At 37.7% G+C, this 27506-nt stretch overlaps 5 protein-coding genes across 7 annotated transcripts; 1 reads left to right on the top strand and 4 right to left on the bottom strand.

Moving 5' to 3' along the window:
• Positions 1-2188: 2188 nt before the first annotated feature.
• LOC115482943 (probable cytochrome P450 309a1) lies at positions 2189-5982 on the bottom strand. Its single transcript, XM_030223337.1, has 6 exons — positions 5748-5982; positions 5320-5680; positions 4839-5258; positions 4647-4770; positions 3025-3288; positions 2189-2612 (listed from the first exon to the last, which is right to left on the bottom strand). Exons 1-6 carry the CDS (start codon positions 5942-5944, stop codon positions 2446-2448), a joined length of 1533 nt encoding a protein of 510 aa, XP_030079197.1. The 5' UTR covers positions 5945-5982; the 3' UTR covers positions 2189-2445.
• Positions 5983-7916: 1934 nt separating this feature from the next.
• LOC111599311 (probable cytochrome P450 309a2) lies at positions 7917-10378 on the bottom strand. The gene is made up of 6 exons (XM_030223323.1): positions 10021-10378; positions 9613-9958; positions 8826-9251; positions 8647-8770; positions 8318-8581; positions 7917-8256 (listed from the first exon to the last, which is right to left on the bottom strand). Exons 1-6 carry the CDS (start codon positions 10329-10331, stop codon positions 8093-8095), a joined length of 1635 nt encoding a protein of 544 aa, XP_030079183.1. The 5' UTR covers positions 10332-10378; the 3' UTR covers positions 7917-8092.
• Positions 10379-12814: 2436 nt separating this feature from the next.
• On the bottom strand, positions 12815-14438 carry LOC111599302 (pantothenate kinase 4). The gene has a single exon (XM_023314912.2). It carries the CDS (start codon positions 14164-14166, stop codon positions 13087-13089), a length of 1080 nt encoding a protein of 359 aa, XP_023170680.2. The 5' UTR covers positions 14167-14438; the 3' UTR covers positions 12815-13086.
• Positions 14439-14640: 202 nt separating this feature from the next.
• On the top strand, positions 14641-15440 carry LOC111599303 (60S ribosomal protein L37a). Its single transcript, XM_023314913.2, has 3 exons — positions 14641-14733; positions 14917-15045; positions 15110-15440. Exons 1-3 carry the CDS (start codon positions 14731-14733, stop codon positions 15254-15256), a joined length of 279 nt encoding a protein of 92 aa, XP_023170681.1. The 5' UTR covers positions 14641-14730; the 3' UTR covers positions 15257-15440.
• A 2623-nt stretch (positions 15441-18063) lies between these two features.
• LOC111599315 (polypeptide N-acetylgalactosaminyltransferase 5) lies at positions 18064-26675 on the bottom strand. 3 transcript variants are annotated; one of them, XM_023314926.2, is made up of 9 exons: positions 26091-26674; positions 25672-26027; positions 25301-25467; positions 24353-24671; positions 24108-24285; positions 20691-20871; positions 19132-19271; positions 18608-18841; positions 18064-18549 (listed from the first exon to the last, which is right to left on the bottom strand). In XM_023314926.2, exons 1-9 carry the CDS (start codon positions 26268-26270, stop codon positions 18403-18405), a joined length of 1902 nt encoding a protein of 633 aa, XP_023170694.1. In that variant the 5' UTR covers positions 26271-26674; the 3' UTR covers positions 18064-18402. The 3 variants fall into 3 exon arrangements, with proteins under 3 accessions (XP_023170694.1, XP_023170693.1, XP_023170695.1); XM_023314925.2 differs by lacking the exon at positions 20691-20871 and adding an exon at positions 23607-23787 and having other exon boundaries at positions 18065-18549; positions 26091-26673; XM_023314927.2 differs by lacking the exons at positions 18064-18549; positions 18608-18841; positions 19132-19271 and adding an exon at positions 23607-23787 and having other exon boundaries at positions 20776-20871; positions 26091-26675.
• Between the last annotated feature and the right edge of the window lie 831 nt (positions 26676-27506).

Raw genomic sequence — 27506 nt, 5'->3', positions numbered from 1 at the left:
AACTAAGCGTAACACTCTCTTTTTTGTCAAGCTGCAGAATATTAAAATTTTAAATAAAAATTAAAGCAAATTGAAAACGTTAAGTCCCGAGCAAATAAAAGTTGCTAAGAACCAATGAAATGTTGAGCTCATGAAGCTGATAAAAGTAAAAAGTTGCATTAAAATTGGTAATACGAAGTGATTTAAGCTGGATTTTTGGAAACAGAATATTAAATTGGGATTTCTAATGGGCGCTCATCTCACGCATTTCCCCGCAATTTCCATGGCAAACAAACATCGCGAGGCATGCAAAACGCATTAAATTTGCTTAGTAAATGTACTAAATATACACGACGGCATACAGATGAGCATAACGTGCAGCTGAGTGGGTACGGTAAGGGTAAGGGGCGTGGCTCATTCAGTTAACGCGCCGTCGCGCCGTAGTTGCCACTTTTCTATTTATTTGGCCATTAACGCTCATTTGTGGTTATCAGGTAAATTGGATAAAAGCCAACGTAGCATGAAGCCAGGCACAAACAGCGAACAGAGGTGACAGGACCTCTGGCTGTGCCGCACACACACACGCAGACACACTCACACAGACACATACAGGCTGTGGCTGTTGCTGCTGCTTATCTTCAAGTGTTGCAGCAACATGAAAATGAAGGCTTTGGCTCTGAAGATGCCAGCAAGCTTTTTTCGTGGCACTAACTGCGCCAGTCATTAACTTTTTATGCTTCTCTCCCTCTCTCTCTCTCTCTTTCCGTCTCTCTCGCTCTGCATTTACATTCAAATCGAATTCAAATATTTGCGGTTATTTTTACAGGCAGCCTTTGTTTCTAGCCACAATTTGTTTTTAGACTAATAAATAAAAACAGCGACGATGGCGTCATAAAATTTCATTTTCATACACTCACACTCGCGTACACTGAAAAGAATAAATAGAAATAAAAAAGGATATTTAAATGCGCCATATTGCAAGCTCAAATGAAATTTTGTGGCTTGTTGCAAAACAAGGGCAAACAGCGAAAAAAAAAAAAACAAAAAAAATAAAACATGAAAAATAACGCGAAATGCAACGTAAATATGAATTCATTTTGCTTGTGCCTGACCAAAATATACCCTGTAAAAGCATGAAAAATAAAACATGGAATGCGACTTAAATTAGAATTAATATTTGTGTGTGCCGGACTATATATATACCCTGTACTTATATTTAATTTAAATAAAATAAAATACATTAATATTAAAATAAATAAAAATATATATCAAATATAACTATTCATGCCCTCTAAACGATGTGGGCTATTGGAAGTGCATATTTACCTACTTACGTAATTTAATTAGTCTACTTTAAAAAACATTAACTAAGCACATATTTAAGATACTTCAGCTTTCAATAGTTCTGCTTCTGCCAGAAAGTATGCAATGGAATTTTTCTGGGCAAAAAACCGAAGTTAACTCAATGCAGAAGATAGAATAATTTTTCTGTTTCTGCCAGAACAAGCTGAGACTATCATCCGCTGTGCTAATTGTTTCCCTCTTTATGCGTTAATTTAAATACATTTTACCATATATTCTTCCCAGAACTCGCTCTTCCTTTTACAAACTGCATGCAGAATATTTTCGGAAAATCCTTAACAGTGCCCAGCTGTAAGTACTGGCAATTTTTTTTTTCAATTTTATTTTCATAGATAGAGAGAAAACTATCTTTATTTCTCACTTTGATTTAGTCGCTTTTAATAATATTTTTCTTTCTATAATTATTTTTTTTGCTTAAATTTACAAATTAAATTCTTTAAAAAAAATATTATTTTTGTATCATTGCATCATTTTTCAATATGATCACTAACTATATACGGTTATAAATTGAGGCATTTCTGACCAATGTAGTCTTCAGCAACACGATCAGCACGATATATATATATATATATATATATATATACATTCCATATATATATATATATATATATATACATTCCATACATACATATATATATATATATATACATTCCATATATTAATATCATCAGTTAATATCTCACATCTAATATGCCCAACTCAAATTTCTAGTTACTGGTTATGCGGAGAGGCAGCGTCTGCAACAGGGTAGTAAAACACACACACTCATAAACACACACTCACACACACTTGTGTGTGCACAGTTGCATTGGCGACGCGTCCACTGCACGCGGTCGCTCAATATGAAAATTCTTGTACATGGCATAAAGTCCAACGGGCTTGCCGCAGTTCAGTTCAGGTTCGCAGCGACATTTGAGGCGGGGCTAAAGAGCAGGCGGCGCCTTGGTGTCAGTTGGTCTGCGGTTGGTTTGCGCTAAATTAAATTTTCGGTACACTGCGACCCCAAAAGTCCAACGCACACACAACCAGAGACACATTTCATAATACGCCGAGTGTCGCCAGAAAGGTTGAGTGCATACAATGGATACATTGAAATTCGAATTTTTATTTGGAAAGTTTTATGCGCGTATATCTCAAATCAACATCCCCATTCAAATACATTCCCAGCCCGGAGTCGGAGCTGAGGGACAATTTTTTAGTCTGCTCGACTTTGAATTCGGATAAAATGCGTAGCAAAGCCATTTTCACGTTTAGTAAACCAACTCGCATGCCTGAAATATATATATAAATTGAGATATATGAGTTTAGGAATAGTAAAACTTTTCTATATAGAAAAACAAGTTATAAAATATAAGAAAGATTGGAAAAACCCTTAATATCAAAGATATGCAATAAGTTGTCAAGACCTTTCGAAATATGTAGAATAGCAGGAATTACTGTAAATCAAATTGATTTTTTCTGTTGGAAAAGTTTTAATAATAATGATGCCTATACTAAAACTCTCTGTAAATTATATCTCACTTTACATATTTATAAATAGATATAAAACAAGTTAGAAAAGTCTACTCAGAAGTGCACGACTAGTACATACCCGGACAACCTGATATAGCACATTTGCTTTAATAACTTTTTAACGGATTGCAACTTTAGCTTGAATCTGTCTTCAATCTGTATAAAACTCACCCAGGCAAATGCGTGGTCCATCACCAAAAGCCAGCAGGCAGCCGCGCTTGGTAAACTCGCTGGCAGCTCCATTGTCAAAGCGTTCGGGCCGAAACTCGTCCGGTTGGGGAAAATAGGTTTCATCGTGATGCAATTGATAGGAGGGTATTGCCACAGTGATGCCTGGCTCGACTTTTAAAATTTTGTCATTGCCTAAGTCAATTGTTGTTGGCCTTGTGCAGATCTTAATGAAGAAGCCAATAACACTGGTCATTCGCATCGATTCTGAGGGTATAAATAAAATAATAAAATATTCGTATTCGTATTCACATTAATTTTCATTCTCATCTTTATATTCATATTCATACTCATTTTCACTCATATTCATTCATATTCATGTTCATGTTCATGTTCATGTTCATGTGCAGGGTCATGTGCAGGTTCAGGGGCAGGGGCAGGGGCAGAGGCAGAGGCAGATGCATAGGTCAGAGGCAGAGGCAGAGGCAGAGGCAGAGGCAGAGGCAGAGGCAGAGGCAGAGGCAGAGGCAGAGGCAGAGGCAGAGGCAGAGGCAGAGGCAGAGGCAGAGGCAGAGGCAGAGGCAGAGGCAGAGGCAGAGGCAGAGGCAGAGGCAGAGGCAGAGGCAGAGGCAGAGGCAGAGCAGAGGCAGAGGCAGAGGCAGAGGCAGAGGCAGAGGCAGAGGCAGAGGCAGAGGCAGAGGCAGAGGCAGAGGCAGAGGCAGAGGCAGAGGCAGAGGCAGAGGCAGAGGCAGAGGCAGAGGCAGAGGCAGAGGCAGAGGCAGAGGCAGAGGCAGAGGCAGAGGCAGAGGCAGAGGCAGAGGCAGAGGCAGAGGCAGAGGCAGAGGCAGAGGCAGAGGCAGAGGCAGAGGCAGAGGCAGAGGCAGAGGCAGAGGCAGAGGCAGAGGCAGAGGCAGAGGCAGAGGCAGAGGCAGAGGCAGAGGCAGAGGCAGAGGCAGAGGCAGAGGCAGAGGCAGAGGCAGAGGCAGAGGCAGAGGCAGAGGCAGAGGCAGAGGCAGAGGCAGAGGCAGAGGCAGAGCAGAGGCAGAGGCAGAGGCAGAGGCAGAGGCAAGGCAGAGGCAAGGCAGAGGCAGAGGCAGAGGCAGAGGCAGAGGCAGAGGCACAGGCAGAGGCAGAGGCAAGGCACACGCACACGCACACTCACACGCACACTCACACTCACACTCACACTCACACTCACACTCACACTCACACTCACACTCACACTCACACTCACACTCACACTCACACTCACACTCACACTCACACTCACACTCACACTCACACTCACACTCACACTCACACTCACCTCACACTCACACTCACACTCACACTCACACTCACACTCACACTCACACTCACACTCACACTCACACTCACACTCACACTCACACTCACACTCACACTCACACTCACACTCACACTCACACTCACACTCACACTCACACTCACACTCACACTCACACTCACACTCACACTCGCACTCACACTCGCACTCACACTCACACTCACACTCACACTCACACTCACACTCACACTCAGCCTCCATCTATGCGTCACACAAGTCAATCAGGTTGACAAAAAATAAACAATGATCAAAATAAACAATGACAATATAGTGCCCATACCATTGATACACTGATCGAGATAAGGTAGAGCATTTAGCTGTTCGTAGCTAATGTGCTTATCAGCGGCCAAAGCATTCAAGATTTCGGAGCGTAACTTTTCCTGTTGCTCTGGACAAGCGCCCAGCTAATGAGAGCATAAATAACAAGTTATTGTGAAATAGTTAAACAAGATTGCGAGAATTTTCCACTTGCCGTATAGAGCATATGATAGAGCACAGCGGCCGAGGTCTCAAAGCCATCCATTAGCACAGTCAGAGCATGACCCACCAGATCATCCAGGCTGGCGCCCTTCTCCTGCAGCTGCATCAGATGCGCCAAGTAATCTGAGCGTTCTCCGCCGCAGCCGCTCTGCCTCAGCTTGGCCGCATCCCGGGTGAGCTTCAGATAGAAATCATTCGATTCCTGGGTAAAGAAACGCATGCGAAACAATTTGCGTACGATGGGCGCGATCGGTGTGCGATTGAACCGCGGCATGCTCAGAAAAGCGTGGCTAACCCAGTTCATAGAGAAACGCTGAAAGGAACTCGTCTCATTGGGGCTGCCGCTCAAGGAGCCAGCGTCAATGCCCCAGATGAAGTCGCCCATGGCCTGAGCTGTATAGCGATAGCAGAGCTGTCATACAAAGAGAGCCACTTATATATAGATATATAGAAATGCTGATTCAACTGCTCACATCTCTGGTCTCGATGATATTACTATGGCGCTCCTCAATGCATCTCTGCATATAGTTGACGAGCATCTCTCCCGTCTGCTCCCAGATGGCATAGGCTTGCTTCAGTCTATTGGGCGTTAGGCCTGCGCCGCCGTCTGTGCGTCGCTTCTTCCACTCATCGCCGGCACTGAAGAAGGGATTGCGTGCCACATACTTGTCATAGTCGTCCTTGGAGTGAGTTACATAGCTGCTCGTCACCGTGTCTCGATAGTCGCTGAACTTTGTGACCAACACCTCGTGCGCCAGCTGCGGATCGAGCACCAGAATCTGCGGCTTCCGTGTTAAAAATGTGCCCACAGCTCGCTGCTTTCCCTTGTATTTGCTATGGGTAATATATACATACATTAAAGATAATATATCTTGCCTTATATAAAACTGGATTTAGTTACTTGTAAATCTTGCCAATGTCTTCGATGAAGCTGCTGCCGCCACCAAACAAACCTGGATAGCTGCCGAGCAGCGTCAACGGCTTGGCTGTCACCAGACCTCGTTTCGTCCAGTAGCCATGGAACCAGGTGAGATACAGGTAAACTGCAGCAAAGGCAACATGCACAGTGCCTAGAAGCAATCCAATCAGCGTCCACATCACGGCAGCTCGTTCGTTTGCCAACTGTTTCTGTTTGCTTAGCACTCCGCGTGGAAATCCATTTGAGCGCCACTCGCTGATAATGGCTATATGATTATACAAAAATACTACTATAATACTAGGCTCTCATTATCTTTAGGCACGCTCACTCGGCTCTAGTGGCGAGATCTCAACAAGTCCACTCAGTCTCACATTTGTTAACTCTAATAAACAATAATTAGGTTAAATTGCTAGAGCAAATGTTGTTATTATTAGTTTATTTGTTATTAAATTTTTTTAAATAAAATTAATAAGTAAATTCATTTTTTCAACGGTTTCTTATAAAATATTAATGGCAAGAAAACTAAATTTTATGAAATTGTTTTTAATCAATAAATTAATATTCTTATATTTTAATTTAAAATTAATATTATTTTATATATATGTTATTGATATTATTTTATTTTAATTTAATATATTTTATATATATAATTATCCAGTTTTGCTGGTTTAAACTATGAGTAGCTCATCAGTCAGTCAGTGAGACTAATCACTCAATCAATTATATTTTATTATGTCTCTTATCAGTCAATATATAAATAAACAATTTTAGAATCTTTTAGTCTTTTCAAATTTTCCACACTTTATCAGTTCATCAAGCACCTCAGTAAACACTCAATTGAGCAGCACTCACAACTTTTGCGATGCGGTCCTCATCAATCATTGAATCACATACATTGTATTCCCGTCAGCCTGGCAATTCAATCAACCCTCTTCACATAAACTCCTGACATATAGGTTCATATAAATGAGTCGAATGTGGACCAATGAGCATATGATTTGCCTGACTGACTGACATTGGTTGATTATATAGCTAGCAAATTGAGCTTTAGCTCTAGCTCGAGTCAAGCAGGCATATCATATGCCTTTCAACTAATGATTTAATCAGGAAAATCACTGTTCTTTAAGCAGTCAATCAATAATTCACTCAATCAAACAGGCATACTATTTTCCTTACAACCAGTCAATCAATTAATCATTCAATCAGGCATATCATATGCACTTCAGTCAATCAATCAGTCAATCAGGTGTATCATATGCCTTATTCATATTCATATTCATATTCATATTCATATTCATATTCATATTCATATTCATATTCATATTCATATTCATATTCATATTCAAATTCACATTCATATTCACATGCATATTCACAGGCATATTCATATTCATATTCATATTCATATCCAGTCAATCAATCAGGTGTATCATATGTCTCTCAATCAGTCAATCAGGCATACCATATGCACTTCAAACAGTCAATCAATCAGTCAATCAGATGTATCATATGCCTTACAACCAGTCAATCAATCAGGTGTATCATATGTCTCTCAATCAGGCATACCATATGCACTTCAAACAGTCAATCAATCAGTCAATCAGGTGTATCATATGCCTTACAACCAGTCAATCAATCAGGTGTATCATGTCTCTCAATCAATCAATCAGGCATACCATATGCCCTACAATCAGTTATTAATCAGTCAATCAGGTGCCTTTTAATCAGTCAATCAGTCATTAAATCAGGTATATATGTGCTTCAGCCAGTCAATCAATCAATCAGACATATCATATGCTCTTTCCTCCATACTTGATGTATTTGAACTTTTATATAATTATGAAAATTGCTGGCTCCCCCATTTTATCACAGTCATCATCAATCATTGTCACACAATTCACGATTGCACGCTCACACGAACGCACAATCACACAATCTTTGAAATTTCATCACACGCTTCAATGAACCCTAGGTTAGCGCACTCATTTGCTCTGGTTCCTATAAAGATAATATGTGGCAATGACCAAGTCAAGCGGTCTTAGTCATTAGGTGAGCCAGTCTGAATCGGCTTGGAACTGGTTTCCCAATAAGCCTCTCTTACAGCGTGAACCATGAACCAATTTTGAACTAGAATTGAAAAGATAACCGAGAACAATTTATTACAAATCAATGGGCCCTACGAAAACTGAAACAAATTTTGCTGACACAACAACAGTTGAGTTGAGACACTTCGAAACACTTATCTATATCTAATCACTTTAAGAGGCTCCGCACACGCGATAAGTATATTGGATTCGCATATGGTAATGTTCGTTGAAAACTGAATTCTATTGAACGAAGCGACGATATTCCAAATTGATATCACCTTGTAGAACGACACCAAAGCCCGAGTCGCCGTCCGTGACTATCTTCCGCTTGCTTCGCACAATTTGATAGTTGTTGAGGATGTGAAACAGGGCTGATTTGATTGTTAGTAACGCCAGACGCATACCTGCCAAATGGACCAACATATCGTATATAGTATCTATATCTATATGCAGAGCTCGACTCACCCATGCATATGCGCGGCCCATCGCTAAACGGCAACAGAATGCCCTGTTGTATCAGCTTGAGATGCTCCCCATTATCGAAACGCTCCGGCTTGAAGGCCTCCGGTTCGGGAAAGTACTTGGGATCGTGATGAAATTGATAATTGGGTATCATAATGGTCATGCCTTTCTCCACCTGCAAGCGCTTGTCCTCGCTCAACTGTATGAAAGTGGTTTCTGTGCAGATTTTCGTGTATTGAGGTATCAAACTGCTCAGGCGCAAGGATTCTGAAAGAGGAATTCGTATCCATTTGCTAGACATATAAATTGTATGTCAAATTGTGTATACGCACCGTAGACAACCTGTTCCAGGTAGGGCAGCTGGCATATCCTGTCGTAGCTTAGAGATTTGTCATTTTCCGTATTGTTGCGCAACTCCATGCGCAGCTTTTGCTGAACCGCTGGAAACTCGGATAGCTGCAAGAACTTTGATTTAGTTTGGATATATAATCAAGCCCGAAACTTAACGTACATAATAGAGCGTATGAAGGAGCGCTGAGCCGGTGGTATCGTAGCCATCCAGCATCACGGTTAAGGCATGTCCCACCAGATCATCGTGCGAGGCATTCTTCTCGTCACGCAGCTTGAGCAGATGCGATAGGTAATCTACACGCTGCACCTCTTCACCCGTCTTCAAGCGCAAGTCAATCGATTCCTTGGTTAGGTTTGAGAAGAACTCATCCGTATCCTTGGGATAGAAGCGCAAACGCAAGAGCAGCCGACTAAACGGAGCCATCATAGATGCCATAAACACGGAGATCATATAGAAGGCATAGCTGGTCCATTTGCTGGCCATCTGCTGCACCTTGTTGGGCTCCCCCGAGTGTTGGGTCAAGGTGCCAGCATCGATGCCCCAGATAAAATCACACATCACATCGGCTGTATACCGAAAACAGAGCTGCGAATGGGGTGGATTAGCTTGTGATTGATAAGAGAAGGGAGAGAGACGGAGGAGGAAAGGAAGAAAGAATAAGAATAAAAAGAAGAGAGAAGGAATAAGCCAAAAGGCGAAGAGCAAATACGGAAGAGGGAAGACTGAAGAGGGAAGACGGAAAAAGGAAGAGGGAAAAGGGAAAAAGGAAAAGGAAATAGGGAAAAGGGAAGATGGAAGATGGAAGAGGAAAGAATAAAAAAGGAATATAGAAAAAGAGAAAGAGAATAAGGAAGGGAAGTGAAAAGAGAGAAGATAGGAGAGAAGAGAGCGCTTGGCCCTTATCAATGTGGCCATATTTGAAAGTTTCTCTCCCTGCATTACTCACATCTCTGGTCTCCAACGGATAATTGGACAAACGCTCCGCCATGTAGTTGGTCAACTTCCTGCCGCTCTGCTCCCAAATGGCGTAGCCGCGCTTTAGACGATTCGCCGATAGGCCCGCTTGGGCGTCTGAGCGCAGACGTCGCCAGGTGTCGCCGGATGCCCAGAAGGGATTTCGTTTGGCATACTTATCCCACTTGGCATGCTGCATATAGGAGCTGGTCAAAGAGTCCTTAAAGCAGCGAAAATTGCGCACGAGGATCTCATGGGCCAGCTGCGGATCGAGCACCAGGATTTGGGGCTCTCTCGTAACAAAAACACCCACAGCGCGATGTTTACCTTTGTACTTACTAAGGGAGCGGGTATATATATTGGGTATATAACGCTTGGTATATAATATGTGTAAGCCTACTTGTAGATATGCTGCACCTCCACTACCAGATTGCGCTTGCGCGTGAGCAGTCCGGGATAGGTGCCCAGCAAAGTGAGGGGCTTCGCTGTGATCAAGCCACGCTTGCTCCAGTACTTGTGATGCCAGGTGAGGTAGATGTAGAGGGGCAGCAGCAGTATGTGCAGCAGCATGAGTGTCAAGGCGATCATTATGTAGATGTTGCCACGCCTCGTATTACGACAGCCCCAGCCTCCAGTGTTCAACTGAGATGCCTCCGCGAGCGCTTTCGCCTTTAATACGCTTCGTTGCTTGACGGTTTCATATTCACTCATTTTCGACTTTATATATATTTACACATATGTATATACTTCTATATTTATGTGTATATACACATAAATATATATATATATATATTTATATAAGATTATTAAACTATATACATATGTTCGTATTTGTTTTGTATACTTTATTTGCATTGACATCAAATTCATAAACAAACATATTTTAAGACTCAAATAGACGAATGAATTCGATTTGCGATAACCGCGCGTCTCCCAAAGTTTCACTTTGATTTATTTGCGACTGACAGCAATTACCCGGCGTTGCCCAGCTGTGAGTTGAAAGGAATACAAATTATATAATTTTATATTAAATATGATTAATACTTTATTATTTTTTTGTTTTTTAATTTCTAACAATTTTTTGATTATTTCTGCAAAAAAAATTGGAATTCTTTAATGTATACTTTTTTGGTTTAGAGATCATAGAATTCATATTTATTGTCTTATATACTTCATAACTATATGTTTTTTATTTATTTTATTAGTTTCTTAACTTTCCCATGGTAGATAAGAAAATAAATAAATATTTCTTATATATATTTTAAAATTGTTGTTTATGTTTATGTTTATTTTATTTTTATATATATTTTCTTAAATATGTTATATATAATTTTTTAAAATACAAATATATTTTTATTATTTCAGATATTTATATATGTGTTGTTTATATATTTTTTAAATGATATCTTATAGTAAACATTATCTTAACTAATCATTTTTTACCCCCTGTCTGATGAATTTGCTTATTATCTTATCCGAGCTTCATGCAAGACTCAACAAATGAGTTTTATAGTTTCTCATTAATCATATAGAAATGACAGTTGCACAACAAACAAAAGTTTTTCCAAGTAAGAAAAAGGCATAAAACAAATTTAATAAAAATAATTAAAATAGACTTACAAAATTAAATGAAAAAATTAATTAAAATAAAAAGAAAAAAGTTAATTAATATACCTATTATAATTCATATACCTAATAATATTTTACATAAAAAATAAAAATAAATGTTTATAAACAATTTTAATAAGATATTTCATTTTTATTTTAAAACTTAAAAAATTAATTAAATAAAAAACTGATAATAGATAATAATGGAATCTAAACCCAAACTAAGAAATGTTTATGTTAAGAAAAATAATTAAATAATAAATACTTAAGGTTTTCAAAAATTAATAAAAGTAGCATATATAATAAAACAAAATTAAAAAGGCAAAATAAACTTTTTTAAATTTTTAAACATTAAAAACAGTCCAAATTTCTTGGCAAAGAGAAAAGAAAATATCTAGCTTAAAACATATTAAAAAATATAGCGAACTTAGAAATAATTAAAATATAAAAAGACAAATGATTTAAACATCAACTCTTGCTTAACCCATAAAGCAAAGTCTGGCCAGGCATGCAGCATCTCGATAAGGCTTATCAGTTGACACAATTATCGGAATACAAAAAAACCTTATCGTTAGACAAGAGAATAAAATGTACAGACAAAAGTGACATATAATATGCTAATTACAATCGTTTTAATGGCATTCATATAAACATTTTATCACGTTCCATACAAACAATTAGCTGCTCGAAAATAAAATCATTTTGTTTCGCTAGCTTCGTGTCTTATCGTCGTGCTTTAATCCGCCACCATCAACCACTCTTGTTGCTGGTGGCTTTGTGTTGTTGTTGTTGTTGTTGTTGTTGGTGGTGGTGGTGGTGCTACCTTATCAGCTGGCTAATTTATAGCCATATGACCGATAAAAAACTTAATGGGAGCTACGGAGCTTGACAAACAAAAGGCATTGTTATTTTTACTTTTAATAATTAAAAAAAGTGTGTGTGGTGTGGTGTGTGAATGTGTGTAGTGCTGAGGTTAACATTCAAGTCCCTCAAGCGAATGATCTATGCTGACTTGAAAAACAGAACTGTAAATTAAATAACTAAAAAAATAGAAATTAGGAATATTTCAAACATAAAATATTAAAAAAAAATTAGTAGTAAAAATTAGCAAGAAATAAGTTAATTTTATACGAAATTTGTCAGAAAATATTTAAAGCAATTTTTAGTATTTCACACAAAAGAAATTCAATCTAAATTAATAAATTTATATTTGTATAATTTAAAAATGTATATGAACAATATAAAATATTTAAAAAACTGTCACAAAAGAAATACAATAAAAACTAAATAGAAACATGTTTTTTATATAATTTTTAAAAATTATTTTCACAATTTAAGGTATTCAACAGAACCAGAAATGAAGTTTAATTTATATAATTTTTAAAAAATTATATTTACAGTTTTAAGTATTACAAAAAATGCCACACAAGAAATTCAATGTCAAATTCAAAAGAATAAATTAATTTTTGAAAGATTTTAAGTAATTAAACAAAGCCGAAAAATAAAGTTTAGCAAAAATTAGAAATACAAGTTCTTAAGTAATTACAAAATATAAACAAATTTTACAATTTTGTAGTAATTACTATAAAAAATGATTAAGTTTTACAGCTCTGTTTTATTAAGTGCCCTTTGCATTAGGCTTACAGCTTCGCTCTCTTGGAGGTCCTTGCTCTAAAGGACACGTTCTCTCTAAGCAGTCTTTAATTCAAGCGACAAACCACACAAGTCTGAATCTCATAATTTTCTCATGTCTTTGTTTGTTTCTCATTTTTGGACTTCCGGTTTAAGCAATAACAATAATTTGTAAATAAAAAACAATGCAGAGTATAACAGTAAAGGATAATCCCCTAGCCGAACACTAGCTGTGCTCGTACTTGCAGATGACCGCAAACATCTTGTCGCCGCCCAGATACTTGGCCAGCCAACGATTCTTGACCACGGCCAGCTTGAGGGTTTCGCAAGCGAATTGGGCATTCAGATTGGTATGCAGCGCTCTGCCCATGCCCTCGATAACAAGTAGATCAGTCTCATTGGCAGCTATGGCGTCGCACAGCTCCCGGGGCAGTGTGCGCATATCCAAGCAGGGTCCGCTCTGCCCATTGGCGTACACTAGCAAGCGGCCCGAACGCCAGGCGCTGTTCAAGACGTCGCACTGGCAGGCACAATCATCCAGCAGTGCGCTCAGCTCCCGACTGGTAACATCATTCAGCGATGGCTCGCTATTGGCACAGAGCAGCACCTTGGTGCCACGTCGCAGCAGTTCGCGTACGAACGGCAGCACACCGAGCACCACATCTACCCCACTGTTGTCCACAAAGATCACCGCGCACTTGTGTGCCGGACTCAGGTGCAGGCGCTGCAGCCAGGCATCCAGATTATCCAGCAGCCAGGGACGCTGCTCGATACGCTCCAGCGCCGCATGCAGTCCAAAATTGCTATCTTGCTCCAATATGCTGGCAATGGCCTGGGCGCCCCAGTCGAACATATTGCCTGCTAGAACACCGCGCACCAGCTCCGTCCAGCGCGCATCCTCATTGGCAATGTCGTCGATCTCCTGTAGACGCTGCTTCAGCCTTGCCTTGGCCGCGGCATTCTCCTGCTGCTTTTGCCGCAGCCAAGGGTCCGTGAAGCCATAACGTCTCAGCATTGTTTCATTTAGCTTGAGCAATTCGCTAGTACCGAGCACCACTTTGCCCCGATTGTTGGCTATGTTGCTCTGATGCTCCTCCAGCTGGTGCAGATATGCGGCCTGGAATTGCGCTGCACGCTGCTCGGCACTGGGGTCATCCAACTGACTGTTTGCTGCCTGTTTGGCGAATTTGTTAACCAATTCGCGGAAGCATGGAAACCAATAGGCCGCTGCCTTGGCATCTGTATTGAGGTCCAGCGTATCGGGCTGATAGTTGGAAACATCCTGCAGGAGCGTACAGCTGTGCATGTTTCTCTTGAGGAGCGAGCGATTGTAACGTAACAAAATGTTGACGGCCGTTTTGTTGCTGTTTCTGTCGGTCTAGCTATTGCTGTTCGTTGCTTTCCAAATGCGCACTAATATTATAATGCCTATCGAATGTAAATTCGTTTCGTTTGGTTTTCTATCTTTTTTTTTTATCACAACCGTCGCACATTGGACAGCACTGGCAAGGTAACAACAAACGCATTTTGCAGCAAACAGCTGACGAAAAAACACGTAATCGTGTGAATGGCGAATGCGAAGTAAGCTCTGTTTTTATCAACGAAAACACTGCACTTTTAATTTATTCAACAATTTTGACATATCATATAACTTAATAATATTTTATTTGTTTATTTTAATGATATTTTCTTTTTTTTTTGTCACTCATTTGTTTACTTTTTTAAATACACAGATATTTGCCGCCTTTGCGTATTTCACAGTGTTTAGCTTTTGTCTGCCTATTGCAAGCAATCGCAACCCACTTCACGCTATGGCATTGACAGGCCGTCTCTTTCCTGTTGAATTTTTTGACAAATCAACAACTTAAAAATGGTACGAATTAACAAAAATCGTTAAATATACAGGCAATCGTTGTTTTTTGTTAACTTAAATGACTGTTGAATGATTAAACAAACAATGTGGCATTAGTTGGCAATGTAATTTGTACGCTAAAGTGCTTAAAATTTTTGTATCGCTTGAATTTACACTAAATCTGTGTTCTTATTTTCTAATCAGGCCAAGCGCACCAAGAAGGTTGGAATCGTTGGTAAATATGGTACCCGTTATGGTGCCTCGCTGCGTAAGATGGTCAAGAAGATGGAAATCACGCAGCACAGCAAATATACCTGCTCTTTCTGCGGCAAGGTAAGCATGCATAAATTCGAATTCGATGTTCGAGTTTAGAAACTTAAACTCATTCTTTTTCTAGGATTCCATGAAGCGCTCTGTCGTAGGCATCTGGTCGTGCAAGCGTTGCAAGCGCACCGTTGCCGGCGGTGCCTGGGTTTACTCCACGACCGCTGCCGCCTCTGTGCGCTCCGCCGTGCGTCGTCTGCGTGAGACGAAGGAACAGTAAAAACACAAAACCTAATGCTCCGTTACGTTTAAAAGTTCCCGTAGTTTTATAGACAGAACGCAATTTTTCTATGGTTTGCGCCGCGCCGGTTGAAAGAAAAGTTCGTGCTTTTCTTCTGTAAAAGCATAAAGTGAAGAAAAAAAAAAATACGAATAAAAAAATTGTTTTTACTTTCGCACAGTAAGAAAAAAAGTGTTTTCATTATACCCTGCGCTAAAATTGTGAAAGTGGTCGTTGCGTAGTTTGAGGCTGTATGTGGGAATATATATGGCAATATATATATATTCCTGATCGGTCTATTTTTGTCTGTTACCAAATTTGGTAACTGATATCTTAATATAAGAGTTTATCCACTGTAATTAGAATATCTTACAGCATTGGAATCGTAAACGGCTATAGTGTAGGGTTGATTCTAGTCGTTTATATATGAATATATATATCCTGAACGCTTTATGAACTAAACGAGAAACCTAAGAATATATTGATGGGTACATCTGAGACCCACGCACAGGGTATGTTCCAATCCAGCACATGGGGCTTTCGTTGCTATATTTATATTTTATATCCAAATTTGCTCATTCATAAATTTTAAATGTTTTGACTTGATTTATAGAGTATATGCTAGTCTAACATTTATATATTTCCTGTAGTTATAAATTCCTCAGATTGTAACGGTAATCCGCGTACGCGTACTTATACGCTAAATCCTTATTGGCACTCGTAACGCATACGTTTCGATAGAGATGCTCAACTTAGCGATGTTTTATGCGATATATTTGTAGCTTGCTAAAATCGGTTTCATGATAAATATATGAATACCAAATGAAAGCTTTTTGTATTTAGGAGCTAATTTCGTACTACTGTTGCATAAGAATATAAGACTTATTGAGATATATCTCGTATATCGATGATTTATAGGTTTTTCATATATAAAGCGAAGTTCGTTCAATTCATTTTCAGTGTTGAAAGTTTCGGAACACCAAAAAAAAAAAACAATTTAAATTCATTTTGATGAATTTTTTATTTTGTTTTTTTTTTTTCTTCTCATTTTTATTTATAAAATTTAAAAAGTTTCTAATTAAACAAAAAAATTACATCTTACAACTTGGTGGCTTGCTATATAGTTGTTGGGAGATTTCACAATTTATAAACAAATTACAAATAATATATATATATATATTTAGCTAAACTAAATAGGAGATTGTGGAGGATGCTGGCCAGCCTGTTGCAACTTGATTGAATCTTGTTTATGCTAAAATTAAAATTGCACCGTCACCAGTTAAACGTATATATATATATATATATATATATATATATATACATATATATACTCTATTTTTTGTTTGTTAAAAAATTAATTTAGCTAAAAAGTTTTACTTGGCTTTTATAGATTTGTATATATGTATATATATGTGTGTGTGTGGGTGGATAAATTTTTATTCACTTATATTTTCTTCGATAATTTTTTAATCAGGTTTTTTTTATAGTTTTGGAATACTTGATTAAATATTTACACAACAGCGAAAATAGCATAAAATTTGAGCACAATTTGTTGTTAAATTTGTTTACCTTAAAGTTTTGTAATTTATTTTAAGAGCTGTTGGTGTTTTCCTTTTTCTTTCTTATTTACTTTCGACTAAGTCTAAAAACTCTAAATTCGAACTTATAGAAATATTTTTATAGTACAATTCATTTTTTATTTACTTTACACACACAATTATATATATATATATATATATATATATATATATATATAAATAGTTCTTTTAAATGTATATTTTTATAGCTACTCTGTACATTAGTTTATATATATTTATATATGTATTTCATATACATTTATATATCTGATATATGTCTTAACTAAATACTTTTTTACACTGTTTTTTATGATATGCGTGCATTTAATTTATTTTTTAAGTTTTTGTTTTTGTCTTTATGATTATGATTTGGATTTGAGAAGCTTTTTTATTTTTGTTAATTTATGATATGCAGCGCAATTTGTTGTGATTTTTAACAAAGTTTTTCATTTGGTACAAAGCGAAAGAAAATTCAAAACAGAACACGAAAAGTTTAACTTAGATATTAAATAATATAAATATATATATTATAATATAGATAATATATTATATATATTTATAAAACACAACGCTTGATAGTTTTTTTATTAGCTAGGGGAATGTGCGAGAGCTGCTTCGGCAACCATATGCTACATATATATATATATATAAATATATATATATATATAAATATATATATATATATAAATATATATATATATATAAATATATATGTTTATATCAATATACATATATATTGCATATAGCTTAACATGATTTCGATTTTGCTGCTATGACACATAATTATTGTTTATAATCGCTCACGAACCGAAAAGATTATATTGGTTTTAGGCAATATAAGTTTGGCTGTCCCTTCGACTGGTATATAGTCAATGGGTAGCCTTGCCTTCTAAATCTATTCGAATGTTATTAAGTTGTTGGAATATATACTATCGTATAGACAAGCCAAACCCAAAACTATATCTGTATATATATTGGGGGCACACAGACTTCCTTTTGCAGACTTATCAAAAACAATTTTTTAGAACGCGAACGAGTATTATGCAGTCGGTGACGCCCGACTGCTACAATCTTACTTGTTTTTAAATATTATTATTATTTTTCTTTTGCTTTTGTTTTGTGAAGCACAATGTCATTTAAATGCCAATTTATTGGTACTTGGTCGGGGCTAATTAAATACATATATATGCATATATATATATAAATATTGGTATATATATATACTACAAATCTATGCTTTATATATATATATTTATATATGTATATATATATATACACGCACGCACGCATACACGTTAATTGGGAAGACATTCGGCACGCACACACTCAACAGAAATAACTATTAACTTAGTTTAAAAAACACACACAGAAAAAATGCTGGAAATTCTTGCTCCTGCTCCTTATGCATGTCCTGCTCCTACATCTGCTCCTGCTCCTGCTCCTGCTCCTGTTACTACTTCTCTACTACTCCTTCTACTGGCAACTTAGTTAACATATTTTTAAACACAAAATGGAAGTTCTTCAGTTTAGTTTCTAGTTGTAGTTCGTAGTTATCCTTCTAGCTATTAGCTAGTGCGCCTGCCACTTGAACTTGGACTCCATCAGCCACTGCTGTCCCTTGGCATAGTTGCAGGGCCGCAGCAGCGGCGTACTTGCATCGTCTCGCGTGGCACGCTGCAAACACTGGCCCGTATTCGTATGCCTTATCCACTTCTCCTGCAATATAGATCCCATTCAATATCTATCTATCGATTTGTACCTTCTCACTACTCACCTCCGCATCGTATACCCATTCCTGGTTGCCGCCCATGTTGTGGCAGCGCACCATATTGACGGGCCCATTGGAGCTGGCAGCATCCAGGCACAGATCATCGGACATTATCTGCTGCCGTTTCGTGTAGGCAAACACTTGATTGCCGCCAAGGCCGTGGCAATAGCTGCTGCCCACCTTCTCATTGTACTTGCGGCCCATGGTGTCCAGGCAGGTCTCGGTCTCTGCATTGCGTATCTACCGGGTATTCGGATATGTATATATTAATAAGGGTATTCCCTAGGTAAATTCATACAACTACACTGTGCTACGGCTCATTGTGTATTATTTGCATTTAAAATATTTTGTCTACCTGAACAAATTTTGATTCACTTTAGTAAGGGTATTCTCTATTGAAAAAGGGTTGTCTACTCAGGGTATTCCCAACGAATATCGATCTCTTTTATAGGTCTAACAATACACTAGAAAAGTTAGCTAGCTTTTCTCTGAGCTGTAGTACAGTGTGATAGTCATTCAGGCAGTCTTACCTCGCCCAGATAGTAGTAATCCAGTGGCATTAAGCTTTCCGGATAAACGTTCTCCAGATACCAACGGAAGCTTTTGCATTGCAAGCGATCACGCAAAGACTTACGATCGCTAACATCTCCAGCTGAAGCTTTGCGAGCGCCTAAAGTTCCAAATGGGATGTAAAAGAGTAAACAGAGAGAGAGAAAGAGAGAGCGAGACAGAGAAAAAGGGACTTTCTTAGTAAGCTTTCAGGAGAATAACTGTAAAACATCTATGTTAGTGTGCGTGTGGGTGTTTTTTCAGTTTGAAGCTACAATCGTGTTGGTTAAGAGATATATACAAACTAAGCATGATTCAACAAAGGCAAGCAAAGGAGAGTATGCAGAGCTTTTTAAAAGCTTTAAGCAGAGCCAAAACTGTGCAACAATATACATATTTGGTTAATAAATATATACAGAGCATGCAACAATATATATATATATATATATTTATATGTACAATAAAGCTACGCAGAATATATTGCTTAAGGCTAACAACATAAGGGGTATTCAGGTGCAACAAATTGAAATTTAAAAAATTCACGGAATACCCTTAATCAAATAGAAAATACGAGCTGAAATGCATGAGTGTTGGAGAGCGAGGGCGGGACATAAAACAAGCGTCGTGTGGGTGGTATTATCATATCTAGTTTTTTTTTTGGACAAAACAATATACAAACGGAAATATAGAAAACTATATAGACATAACGGAAACTTCAGGAGTGTTCGAGAAGTGGGACAAAGTAGACATAAAGAGGAAAAGTCAAGAAAAACAATGGACTCATACAAAAACAGGTAAGAATGTTGTAGTCGGTCGTGCCCGACTGCCTAATACTCGTTCACAATTCATATTTCCAGATGTGCCCTGATTCGGAATCTTTGGAGTCTATAGTTTTTTGATTCGATTAGCCACGCCCCCAAGCGGCATATCTATAACATTTTTGACACATCAATAAGGAAGGTATATTTTTCCGTAGTAGATATATCTGGGCATTACCCGACTTATCATGCCTCCAGTGGGGCACATCGGGTGAGATAAGGATATATTCCAAATTGAAAGTCTTTAAGTGCTTTGCAGTCATTCGGACGGATAGACGGACGGATGAGCATTACACCCAACAAATATACTCTGCTCACTTCGTGAACGAGTATTAAAACGAAAACAATTAAAGAATTATAGAGGGTGAGCTTTTTAAGGGGTTGTGGGTGATGGGTGGGGTTTTGTTTAATACTTGGCCATGCCATATATCATATATATAATATATATATGAATAATTGAATATAAGTAAATTATATAATATATATATGTGTGTAGTATATAAGACAGACAATTGCATAATGCAGAGCGTGCTGCTTGCTCAATAAAAATACATATATATAGATGTATATTCGAAACATATTAGGCTATATATATATATAGAAAAGAGAGACAGAGAGAGAGAGAGAGTGAGGCAGAAAAGCATGTGAGAGAGAGACAGATAGAGTGAAGATGCATTCAGCGAGAGTTGTATTTGGTTTTGATTTTGTTGTTGTTCGTTAACCTGGATAAAAACTGTAGTAGAACTCTTTCCAGTCGTCCAGCCAAACCTCAACCAGACGCGCATTGTTATGATTAACAATCTCCGTCGTACCGCCCGGGAAGGTATATGGGGTTGATTTTCGAAAGACATGGCCGACGCGGGAACAGGGCGCTATCTCAAGCAAGCCGCCGCACATCCAAACCTGGATACAGGGCAGCATTATCAGTCAGAGTTGAGTTAGTCGAGCGAAGTTAACATAAAAATTGGGTTAAGGAAAAGAAAGAGAGGGAGAGAGGGAGAGAGTGAGAGAGAGAGAGAGATAGAGTTGTACACATATATATTCATATATAGAGTTGGGCGGATCGCTGTAAAGTCTGCATATAGCCAAGCGCAAGTATTGACCTCAGAGTTGGAGCTGTACCTAGGAGCTGCAAGGGGGAGTTCAACAGTAAGAGAGAGAGAGAGAGAGATAGGGATGGGTAAGCAGTTGGGTAAAGCTAGCTTAACAACTATATTAAGGACTTCAACGAGCTTCATTAAAGTTTTTGGAGCATATAAAATTGAGTGTTTTGTCTATAATACTATTCGTTATATCATCGACGACTTCTTAGTACACATTCGTTACTCGAAATAAGTCATAAATAAGCCAAGTCGAGTACTTAGCTAGCTGGCAAATGTAACGAGACATTACATTGGGCAATAGCTGTAGATGATAAACAAAGAAGTCATCATAATTAGATAAACAATTAGATCGTTAGAGTTTTATAACGAGTAGTTGTCAGTGAGTAACAAACGACTCAAGAACTCATAACGAGTAACTAATAAATAAGAGTTAGAAAGCTATCATAGAAACGAGTAATTAGGATTGAAGAATGCGTAACGAGTAACGAGTAACGAGTACTTATAAGTGGCAGCTGTAAAAGATAGAGTAAGCAACGATTATCTACTCGTTACAGCTGTAATAAGCAAAGACTCATATCGAGTAGCTGTAATAGACAAGTAACGAGTATCTATAACGAGTAGCTGTAATAGACATGTAACGAGTATCTATAGAGTAGCTGTAATAGACATGTAACGAGTATCTGTAACGAGTAGCTTTAATAGACAAGTAATGATTACTTATAGCGAGTAGCTTACAGTAAATAACGAGTTTCTAGAGTAACACTGTCTTATGGTTAGCGAGTCACTCTTCAGAGTCAGACTCCCAACGAGCAGCTGTAAAGCAACGAGTGCCTTGTCTCAACTAACAAAGAAAAGTGTGTCCAACAATCTAGCCCACAACGAGAGAGAGGGAGACAGAGACGCCTACAAAAATGTAACGAATAAATGTATATAAAAAAGCAATAAATTATATATTACTAAGAAACTTAGGGATAAAAACTAAGCACTAAAAATTAAATACCAATTCGTGTAAAAAATACCTAAATATCAAAATTAAGTTTAGTTTAGCTTAAGTTAAAGAAAAGTAGTACTCAGTATTGGATGAGTGTTATGAGCAATGTATTATTTGTATTATTATCAAAAATTTTCTGTATTGTTTTGTTGCTTTTTGGTTAGTTTTTAGTTAATAACAAAAGGTTCGCGCTTGGCTGTTGCCCTTGGCGTCTCGTTTCGACAAACATTTAGAAGAAAACAGAAGAAAATTAAATGGAAATTAAATATATATTTATCCATTACTAATTTGGAGTATTAAACAATGAAAATATATATGTCAGATCTGTGTTTTGGTTAAGCGACGACAAAGGCATTAGCTTTCTTTTTTAGTATTACAATATCTTCTGGTGTTACGATACATTACATAATATGCATGTAGTATATATAGTTAGCTAGTTATATATATATATAGTTATGTGTATATATATTTCGATATATTATTCAAATGTTTTGTTAATTATGCTCAAAATAATGTTTATGATTTGTGTTTTTTTTTGCATTGTTTGTTCTTGTTGTTTGTGTTTTAGTATTTTTTTAGTATATTGTAGCGCGCTCGTATGTTTTTGGTTTTGGAAACGGTTTTCCAAATACTCTTGCAGTTGTTCATAGAGTTGATTTTGAATAGTAATAACTCTTGTTATACTGCTTTGGCTGGTAGTAGTATTTTAGTATTTTTTAGTATTTTTAAAGTTGAAATCTTTGATTTTTAAGACTTTAAAATAAGTTTGTAAACTTTTTTAACAATTTACAAAATTAAAAATAAATAATTTTAATCAAATGTTAGACATGGTATGGAAGCAAGCTGTAGAGCGCATATACTACCAATTGTGACACTAAAAATACTGTTCAAATAATTAGCATAAATAATACTTAGCACTAATATAGACGCTGTAATCTATACACTATACAATGTAGATGCAAAATTGACTTAGTTTCAACAATTTCACATTTTTTCAAGAAAAAATTAAATTGAAATTAAAAATTTTTAAGTATGTTAAGACACACATAATGGAGCCAATCTTGCATATCTTATATATTATGAGAAGTACTATTTATACATCTAAATTCAATAACTCTCGAATGGTTACAGCTTGGCTTGAGTAGCAAGGCAAAGACGATTGATTGAACTACCTGTGCAGTCTACCTGTTAATCATTGCTAATTGTTGATTAGTCATAGACAAGAAATACGTGAATAAAGTCATGTCTATACATCTGCAAGAGTATTTGAGCTGCGGCAAGCCGAGGCTAGCTATTTGCTCAAAGGTTAATTTTGTTTTTGGTTTTTTTGGTATTTTGTTTAGTAACAGGTGAGAGCCAATTAAAATATAACAAGTTCAAGTGTTAGATGCACATTAAGATATATCTATGCAAGAGTTAAGTTGTTGTTATTGTTTTAATTTGAATTGAATGTTGTGTGAGTGTTACTTGTTGCTGTTTGTTGTCAATGTATTCATTTGTTGGTATTTTTCGGTATTTTTGTTGTATTTTGTTTTTTAGCGAACCTGTGCTCATTGCATAATAGAAATCACGCCACTCGTCCAGCCATACCTCGGCCACCCGCGCCGCATTATGCAGCACAATTTTGGCCACGCCTCCCGGGAAGGTGTACGGCGATTTGTCACGGAACACGTGACCCACATGCGAGCAGGGTATAATTTCTAAAATGCCACCGCATTGCCATATCTAAAGAATTGTCACAGAATTTCATTTTTTTATTTTGAGTGTTTCGTTGTTTGTTTGTTTGTGATTCGATTTTTAATTTAAAAAAATAATTTAAAAAAAAACAAAACAAAAATTTAAAAATTAAAATCTGACTCAAATCAGGCGCAGGAGAAATGAATAATGATAAACAATAATAATAATAACAATAGTTATTATTATTATAAATATTAGATGATAAATGTAGGCAAATGGGCAACACTTTTTTTGCGGCTTGGCTTGGTAGCTGAAAGAACGAATAGAAAAACGATAGAAGGAAAATGTTTCATTGACATTGGCCTTACTCGGAACGACATTTCCAAATTTTCGCCACCCCAGATGTCCATGCCCTCGTCGTAGGAGCCAATTTCATAAAAGTAATCCTTGTCAATCGAGAACAATCCGCCAGCCATTGTTGGCGTACGCAATGGAGCTGTGCGATCGTTATTCCGCCTCGCCATCTCACGCTGCGGCACACGATACCTATTCAGGTAATAGAAATTCACTTAGAAATAGGTGTAAAAGTTGACAAAGTTCTGTTGACACGCACCATCTAAAGTTGAGCTTCCAGTTGAAGCCGCCCCACGTCGAATCGGATGCGGTTATGTATTCAAAAGTCTCGTCCGAGATGACATCGATGATTGGGCAGACGACAGTGCGACGATTCTGCACGATGCGTGCAAGCAGAGGCTCCAGCCAGCCTTCAGTGCATTCACAATGGGCGTCCAGGAACGTGATCACCTCACCTGTGACATGCTCAGCGCCAAGGAGACGCGCGCGTATCAGGCCCGAACGTTTCTCCGTACGCAGAACAAATGTACGTACAGGTAATTTGGCCACATAGTCCTCCAGCTTTTTGCCAAGGAAGTCTAGAATGGTAAAGTAAACAAATAGCTTTGATTATAGGGAATATTCAGCATAAAAATTGGATATCTACAATAAACTCAATGCAACAGGTTCGTTTTTAATTTCAAATACACAAAGAGGGAGTGCAAGTGAGACGGACAGAATACTTAAAAGCATTACATCATGCATAAGCAATAATGTGCTTGTATTGCTCATGCATGTACAAACAGACGCAAGTGTGTGTGCATACTTGAAGCAGTTATTTTTCACAAACGCATCAGCTCTTACATACTCTATCTAAAAATAGTCCAGCATAAAATGAACATAGTATATGAATGTTGCAAACTGTTTGACTCTTTTGGGATACTTCTCAGCCGAAAGGGAACAATTGCTGCTTATGCATATGCACATTTGTGAGAGCAAGTAAAATAGAGTAAGCAATGCAGCGGGACTAAATAACACAAAGCAACCAACTGCCTCGCTCACACAAGTCCCTGTGGCTCTCAGGTCCCGTTGTTCGTTGAGAGTTGTTCATGAGAGTCAGCCAAGCAAATATAAAATTCAAGTGCTGGGGTGAAAAAGGGTTGCTCTAGCTGCCTTATAGGTATGCATATGTGTATTATTGCTTGTTAGTATTAATAGCTGTATTTACCTCTCTCACTGGCATCGTCGACCAGTATGATCTCTTTTAGTAAAGAGCGCGGTGATCGATTAATAACACTCCAAACAGTGCGCAGCAGCGTGGTCCACGCCTCATTATGGAAGACAATAACTATTGAAGTAGTAGGCAGCTTTGAAGGATAATGTTTATGTCGGCAGCTAGAAAAAGGATAATGATAATGATTAATATAATAGTGCTCATGATATTGAGTAAGATAACAAGCTTAGCTGACCAACTTGGAGATACCCGCCTTGGCTATGGAACCACCTTCTGTCACTGTCACATATATTTGCATATTAGCTGATATACCCCGCTTCACCATTTTTTATATCTACAGGGTATTCTTTCATTTTCGCACTTACTTCTCGTGCCGCACATCTGTTAAGGAGCGATTCAGCGAGATCATATCGCTGGCCAATAGATTGAATTGATTCTCCTTGAACTTCTCCTTCATGATATCCTTCATATCAGCTCCTATTTTAACGGGTTTGCCCATTTCTCCGGGTTTACCCCGCGACTCTCGTACTGTGGGCGCTTGGAACCATTTCTTTAAGGCCACACTGCGATAGGTCATCGAAATGCCACCAGTGACAAAGCCCTGGCCCATAATGGGTGCCGGACCTCCACCGTTATCCTCGCCATCCAAGGACTTTTCGGTATTAATTTCATTATCATTAACGAGCTGATTGTCGTCCACCAAACGCTCAGCGTTGGGTAGCTGGAAAGGGATATACAGAGATATGTAACAGTTTATAACAGTTTCTGTATAAAAATAACTCACTTCAACATCGTATTCGCCGGCTCGCCTGCAACGCCAGCCATCTTTACCAATGCAATCCGAGTAACGGGCAATGAGCACAAAATCAAATATAACCCAAACCAATGAGGTGAGCAGGACAATGCGACAGGTGTTTGATCGCATGCGTCCGCGCATTTTGCGTGTGAAAGTTTGCAGCGTCATGTTAACTCTATATATGTATGTGTGCTTGTCAAACTGTTAGTTTGGCTCCTATTAACTGTAAAATTGTTATATTGCAAGACCAATTTGATTTCTTTGCTGTCAGTCGTTCGGTATGGCAGCAATCAGCTTTTGTCTGTTTGGGCGTTGCTCATTACTCGGTCATGTTAACTTGTTGCAGCAATCTGCTTTAAACTGTCATGCAATGGTCACTCATGTTAACGTGCTGTTAAGTTGAGCGTTTAGGATATGTTAATGTTGTTGTTGTTGCTGCTGTTGGTCGTAAGTGTTAACAGTATAGAACTTTTCTTATCAGACTTTTAGTTTAACATGAGCTGCACTTCTAAATTGCTTTTAAATTGTTTTTGCTGCTGCTGTTGATGTTGTTGTTTTGGCACATTTGTGTAGCAGTCGCTGTCTCTCTCTATCTTTCTGTCTCTTTCTCATGCTACGCAGAGTCAAGCGGCTGCTGCTTTTGTTGGTTTTGCTTAACTAGTTGCCCCTCTTGTGGCATCCTCTCCGATACTCTCCAGTCCAGTTGCTGCCCGTTTCCAGCTCATAGCCCCCCAAATAACCAGTTTGTAGCTTGCCTCTTTCTCTTCCTCTTATTTTTATATGTCTCTGAAAGACCTTGAGAAACAACTCAACTGTAAAGAAAGCAAAGAAATCAACATTAATAAAGACTCGACAAAAAACAACAAAAATTCCATAAAATTATAATTTATGTATGTAAATATATGTTTAAAGCAAAAACGAAAGTTGTATTCGTTGAGATTACGAGTTTTTGGGCAAACAATAAACTTTTAAACCTTTGTTCAATGACGAAGGCAACTTGAAAAATGACTTGCAAATATTTTTGAATTCAAGCCAAGCTTCAATTCAACAATTTATATTGTTTTTAAAGAGCAATTGTTTCGTATCTCTTTTAAATAATAACAAATCTTATAGGACCTTTCCAATTGTAGCGCAGTACCCGAACTATAATCAACTCCAATTTGACACCTTTCCATTAACAGCTGTAAGCATTAAAAGCAACCTTCTACACTCATGAAAGTTGTTAGCTGTTTATTCAACTGTTAACTAACAGTGTGCGTTTATCTTATAAGACTGTGTAAATATTCAAATTCCAACTAACTGTAAAATGCTAAAGCAGCAAGACTAAGATTTCTTAGAATTTTATACAGCTGCAAATTTCTGTCAATAAATTTAATACAATAAACAAAACGGAAACATTCAAAT

This window comes from Drosophila hydei, unplaced genomic scaffold (genome assembly GCF_003285905.1).
Source record: "Drosophila hydei strain 15085-1641.00,03,60 unplaced genomic scaffold, DhydRS2 tig00000172-arrow-pilon, whole genome shotgun sequence".
NCBI classification, from domain to species: domain Eukaryota; kingdom Metazoa; phylum Arthropoda; class Insecta; order Diptera; family Drosophilidae; genus Drosophila; species Drosophila hydei.
Note: the sequence above shows the minus strand (reverse complement) of the source record. Positions and strands in the feature narration are given on the sequence as shown.

Bases quoted from the DNA above. Each gene is read 5' to 3' on its own strand.
- LOC115482943 (XM_030223337.1), bottom strand. From the start codon at position 5,944: ATGTGGACGCTGATTGGATTGCTTCTAGGCACTGTGCATGTTGCCTTT. The intron at 5,681-5,747 runs GTAACTAAATCC...TATTACCCATAG, and splicing joins GACATTGGCAAGATTTACAA to CAAATACAAGGGAAAGCAGC. The intron at 4,771-4,838 runs GCAAGTGGAAAA...TGCTCTCATTAG, and splicing joins TCTATCATATGCTCTATACG to CTGGGCGCTTGTCCAGAGCA.
- LOC111599311 (XM_030223323.1), bottom strand. From the start codon at position 10,331: ATGAGTGAATATGAAACCGTCAAGCAACGAAGCGTATTAAAGGCGAAA. The intron at 9,959-10,020 runs GTAGGCTTACAC...CCGCTCCCTTAG, and splicing joins GAGGTGCAGCATATCTACAA to TAAGTACAAAGGTAAACATC. The intron at 8,771-8,825 runs GTACGTTAAGTT...AAGTTCTTGCAG, and splicing joins TCCTTCATACGCTCTATTAT to CTATCCGAGTTTCCAGCGGT.
- LOC111599302 (XM_023314912.2), bottom strand. From the start codon at position 14,166: ATGCACAGCTGTACGCTCCTGCAGGATGTTTCCAACTATCAGCCCGAT.
- LOC111599303 (XM_023314913.2), top strand. The intron at 15,046-15,109 runs GTAAGCATGCAT...TTCTTTTTCTAG, and splicing joins CCTGCTCTTTCTGCGGCAAG to GATTCCATGAAGCGCTCTGT.
- LOC111599315 (XM_023314926.2), bottom strand. From the start codon at position 26,270: ATGACGCTGCAAACTTTCACACGCAAAATGCGCGGACGCATGCGATCA. The intron at 25,468-25,671 runs GTAAGTGCGAAA...TCCTTTTTCTAG, and splicing joins ACAGATGTGCGGCACGAGAA to CTGCCGACATAAACATTATC. The intron at 18,842-19,131 runs GTAAGACTGCCT...AATACCCGGTAG, and splicing joins ATTACTACTATCTGGGCGAG to ATACGCAATGCAGAGACCGA.